At 32.4% G+C, this 4,359-nt stretch overlaps 1 protein-coding gene across 1 annotated transcript; it reads left to right on the top strand.

Moving 5' to 3' along the window:
- Window positions 1–395: 395 nt before the first annotated feature.
- Window positions 396–4,359, top strand: LOC109219995 (auxin efflux carrier component 5-like). Its single transcript, XM_019384454.1, has 5 exons — window positions 396–1,117; window positions 1,402–1,487; window positions 2,215–2,372; window positions 3,305–3,381; window positions 4,092–4,359. Exons 1-5 carry the CDS (start codon window positions 468–470, stop codon window positions 4,162–4,164), a joined length of 1,044 nt encoding a protein of 347 aa, XP_019239999.1. The 5' UTR covers window positions 396–467; the 3' UTR covers window positions 4,165–4,359.

Below are 4,359 nucleotides of genomic sequence, written 5' to 3'. Positions count from 1 at the left end.
GAGCTAAATAACCAACGATTATTATAAAATTATGACTTGGTTAATTTTTTTTAATTTTTAATTGATTAAATATTCATGGCCGACTATTACTATTCAACTTCAATGACGAGTATTGTGATACATCTTGCAAATTTGGATGATTTGATACAAATACGGCCATCAGAGGATCCGAGCAACATAGATTTAGATATTGCTTTTGTGTTTCACTAGGTCTTCCCATATTCAAACAATATAATTAATTCACATGTTTGACTAGCTAGGTACATTATATTGTTCAACAGATTCAAACTTAAATTAACATATAGTATCCAGCATGTAAAGGAGTCTATCTCATTGGAACCCTATAAGTGAATATATATATATACACTAGTATATAAGTAGTTGATTTTAAGGTCACATAACTCAAGATTTTACTAACGAAGCAAAGTATATCTGCTTATTTCTTTCCACAAAAAAAAAAAAAAAAAATGATAGGGTGGGCAGATATTTACAAGGTTATTGAAGCCATGGCACCACTCTATGTGGCATTAGGTCTAGGTTATGGTTCTGTAAAATGGTGGCACAAATTTAGTGCTGAACATTGTGATGCTATAAATAGACTGAACTATTTCTTTGTTCTTCCTTTTTTCACATTTGACTTCATTTCCCAAGTAAATCCCTATAAAATGAACTATCTCTTCATTTGTGGTGATCTTATTGCTAAAGCCATCATAGGTTTTGTTCTTACTTTGTGGGCTAATTTCTATAGAAAGGGGAGTTTTTCTTGGTCCATTACAAGTTTCTCTTTTTGTAGTTTAACTAATGCTCTTGTTATGGGGATTCCTGTATTGCATGCCATGAGTCCTCAAGTAGGAGTTGATCTAGTGATTCAATCATTGGCTATCCAATTTCTCATATGGTCTATAATCATACAATTTATGATGGAATTGAGAAATGCAAAAAATGAGATGACTTTTGATAATACTAATCAGGATTTAGAAGGAAATAATACAACATATACAGCCACAAAAACACCACCTTTGGGGTCAGTAATGAAGGTTGTATGGACTAAGCTCTCCAAGAACCCTAATTTTTATGCTTGTTTTCTGGGCATAATGTGGTCTCTTGTAGCTGACAGGTATGTTAAAAATTATTTTTATTTTAGAAATATTTCTCTTTTTGTCACTTTTTTTTGTTCTTTTATCGTAGAACTTCTAAGTATATTTTGAGAACTTTAATGGCCGAAATGAAAGTGAATTCAGTGGGTTCAACCGAACGTACTATTTTATGCTCGACTCACTTATACATTTGTAAAAGTACAAATTATAATTATAGAACACATTCTTATGAATTACTACGTTGACTTTAAATTCTAAATTTGCCTCTAACATAAATAAAGGTTCTAATTTCGTATGTTTTTAGGTGGCATTTCGCACTACCGAATATCGCGAAGGAATGCATATCAATAATGTCAAAGGCAGGAAGTGGCATTGGAATGTTTACTATTGGTGAGATTTTCATTCCTCGGTCTAGGACTAGGGATTTATATATAACTTTCGCCTAGCCAACCTTATTTGGATTTTGTCATAGTTTATTTATTAAAAAATATCATTTGAAAACGAACTTTTATATTTATTATAATTTTCAAGTAATTTAACTACATTGCATGAAAATTAGGACAATACTATAAATGTAATAATCGAGGTTCTATAATTATAGCTTAAATTTAACCTCCAAGTTACCACCTAAAAATTATTGAAATAAATAGTCGGTTGAATTTAATGTTTACTTTTTCTAATTGGTATATGTAGATTTACACTGATCACATTCGATTATACATATATTGTATATGAATTATACATATATTATATATTCATTGTTATTTTTAGTTTAAGCGGTTTGGTGGACAACTATTTAGGTTAATTCTTCAAAATTTATTCCTTGGAAACTAGTCATCTAATCTAAATAAGGCATACTTTGAAGTTTTTTCTTTTTCTTCTTCCCTCCTTTTATTCACTCTTAATGTTCGACAGTTTGAAGCAACATATATCAGACATTTTATCGAATTTGTTTTAGTAAATAGAAAACAAATCAAACCTGTAACATCAACCCACGGAAAATATTTTATGTTATACCAAATACACCCATAAATTTGATAGTTTGGATATTATAGCATTTTTTTTTATATTATAGCATTCACAAAATCTTAAAAATAATTTCTATCAAATAATGCAGGTGTATTTGTGGCAATGCAAGAGAAAATAATGGCTGGAGGAACACGTGTCATAATGTTTGGACTATTATTGAGGTTTGTTGTAGGACCAGCTACAATGACCGTTGGATCCTTCGTCGTAGGTTTACATGGCAATGTTTTACAAGCCGCCATTCTCCAGGTAATTAAATTTTTTTTTTTTCAGTAATTAAAATCTTTCATTTGCTCAAATTTGGTTGGGAGGATTTTGAATTGTTTACCTCGAAAATACGTAACAATTAAATTCGATTTTTGGTTTTAAAGATACATGACTAGATTCAATACCAATTCATAATCAAGAAATATGAGGTACAAATGAAGAGACAAGTGAATCAAACCAATGTTGCTTGACAGCAGTGACCTCGAGCTTAGTGACCTCGAGGTGGGCTTAGAACAACGAGAACGATTAAGTAAGAACAGTAGAGCTAAAGGACAATGCTGATGAACAGTAGACAAAAGCAGAGAGTATATTCTTTTCTCAGTGATTATGTGTTCATACACAGGACTGGGATCCCTTTTATATAATAGGGGAACCCTGAATAAGGTATATTCCTATTTTAAATAAAGAATCTTATTGGGACAGCTGTATAACCGTCCAGTACGGATTCGTACAGATCCATTCCGGAATTTACGCCACGATCTTGGGGACGTGGCGGGAATCTTGTCCTTCTGTAACAAACTCATAACGGCACTGTCTCGGAGTTGGTCGTACTCGGTTCCGGTGTTCCTCGAGCACTTATGTCCTCGGGCATTGCACTCTGTCTTCGAGCTCGAGTTTGGTTCATCGAGCTCGAACTTGACCTTGCCTGAACTCGGGCTTAAGCTACCCCTCGAGCAGGGGAAATCGGGCGTACCTGATTTCGACCGTATACATGAATGTTAACATTATGATCCAAGTAAATTAAGTGTAAAATAAATTAAGAATTTTATGATAGAAGGCAGCATTACCTCCAGGAATTAATACATATTACGATTTTTCAAAGGAACTGTTTTTTTTTTTTTTTTTGGTTTATTTATATTTTTTCCTTACTCTATAAGGCAAATGACAAGCTTTAATTATATTTATGATTGAAGGCAGCATTACCCCCAGGAATTGCGTCCTTTGTTTTGGCAAAAGAATATGGAGTGCACCCTGAGATTGTTAGCGCTGTGTAAGTTATTTCACTAACTCATTTCTTTTTCATTTATCATCGACTAGTAAATATTACTACTAGTATTCTCTTAAGAGGAAATTCGTGAATGAGGCTAATAGTGAAAACTTTTTCAACAAAGTAAATGGTTTTGTGAAAAGTAACTTTGTTGATAAACACGGTGCTGGACCCAATTTAATTACTCTCATCTCAGCTAATTTTATGAGATACCTGCTACCTCATACCAGCACAGATACAGATTAGATTTGAGCATCGAACTTGGCCACATAGAAAGAATCACTTAGTGTTCTTACTTTGGCCGCTAAAATTTTAATCTGAGATCATCAGGGGGTTACTTCTAATGCCGGATTTAACTGAACCCATAATTTTTTATGCAGTGCATGGATTCATGTATAAAAATTTACTAAAATTGCAACAAATAGTATATATGAACCCATAATATAAATAAAAAAAATATTAAAAAAAAAAGTCGGTGGTTAAACTTTTAAAGGCTGAATCCTAAAGTTTGAATTCTGAATCCGCCTCTGGACATTATGGTTCTCAACCAATTTCATTAATCACTAGGCCACATTGTGTGTTTTATAAAAAGTATTTCACCATACAAAATGAATATTTAACCTTCTTTCTGCAATTGTTTTCCATATAACTTGAGTACTATATGCAATGATCTGATTATTGACAGTATGGATCTTATGTGAATTTTATTTCAGGGTAATCATCGGCATTCTGGTCTCACTTCCCATTATGATCGCTTATTATGCAATTTCAGAGCTTACACATTGATAACTTTTGAGTTTCCAACCTTCGTTGACTAATAATCTAGTTGTAATTTTCTTCTTTTTTCTTTTTTCTTTTTTCTTTTTTCCTTTTTGTAAGTTGTCGACCTTTAATCCCCCACCTCATCCCTTTATTTTATTTTTTTGTCAGAAAATTGACAATTAATAGAGCAATTAAAACTTGTCTGATCTATGATGATGA

Source organism: Nicotiana attenuata, unplaced genomic scaffold, assembly GCF_001879085.1.
Source record: "Nicotiana attenuata strain UT unplaced genomic scaffold, NIATTr2, whole genome shotgun sequence".
Lineage (NCBI taxonomy): Eukaryota > Viridiplantae > Streptophyta > Magnoliopsida > Solanales > Solanaceae > Nicotiana > Nicotiana attenuata.
The sequence above is the reverse complement of the archived record's forward strand: the minus strand, read 5'-3'. Positions and strand labels throughout refer to the sequence as shown.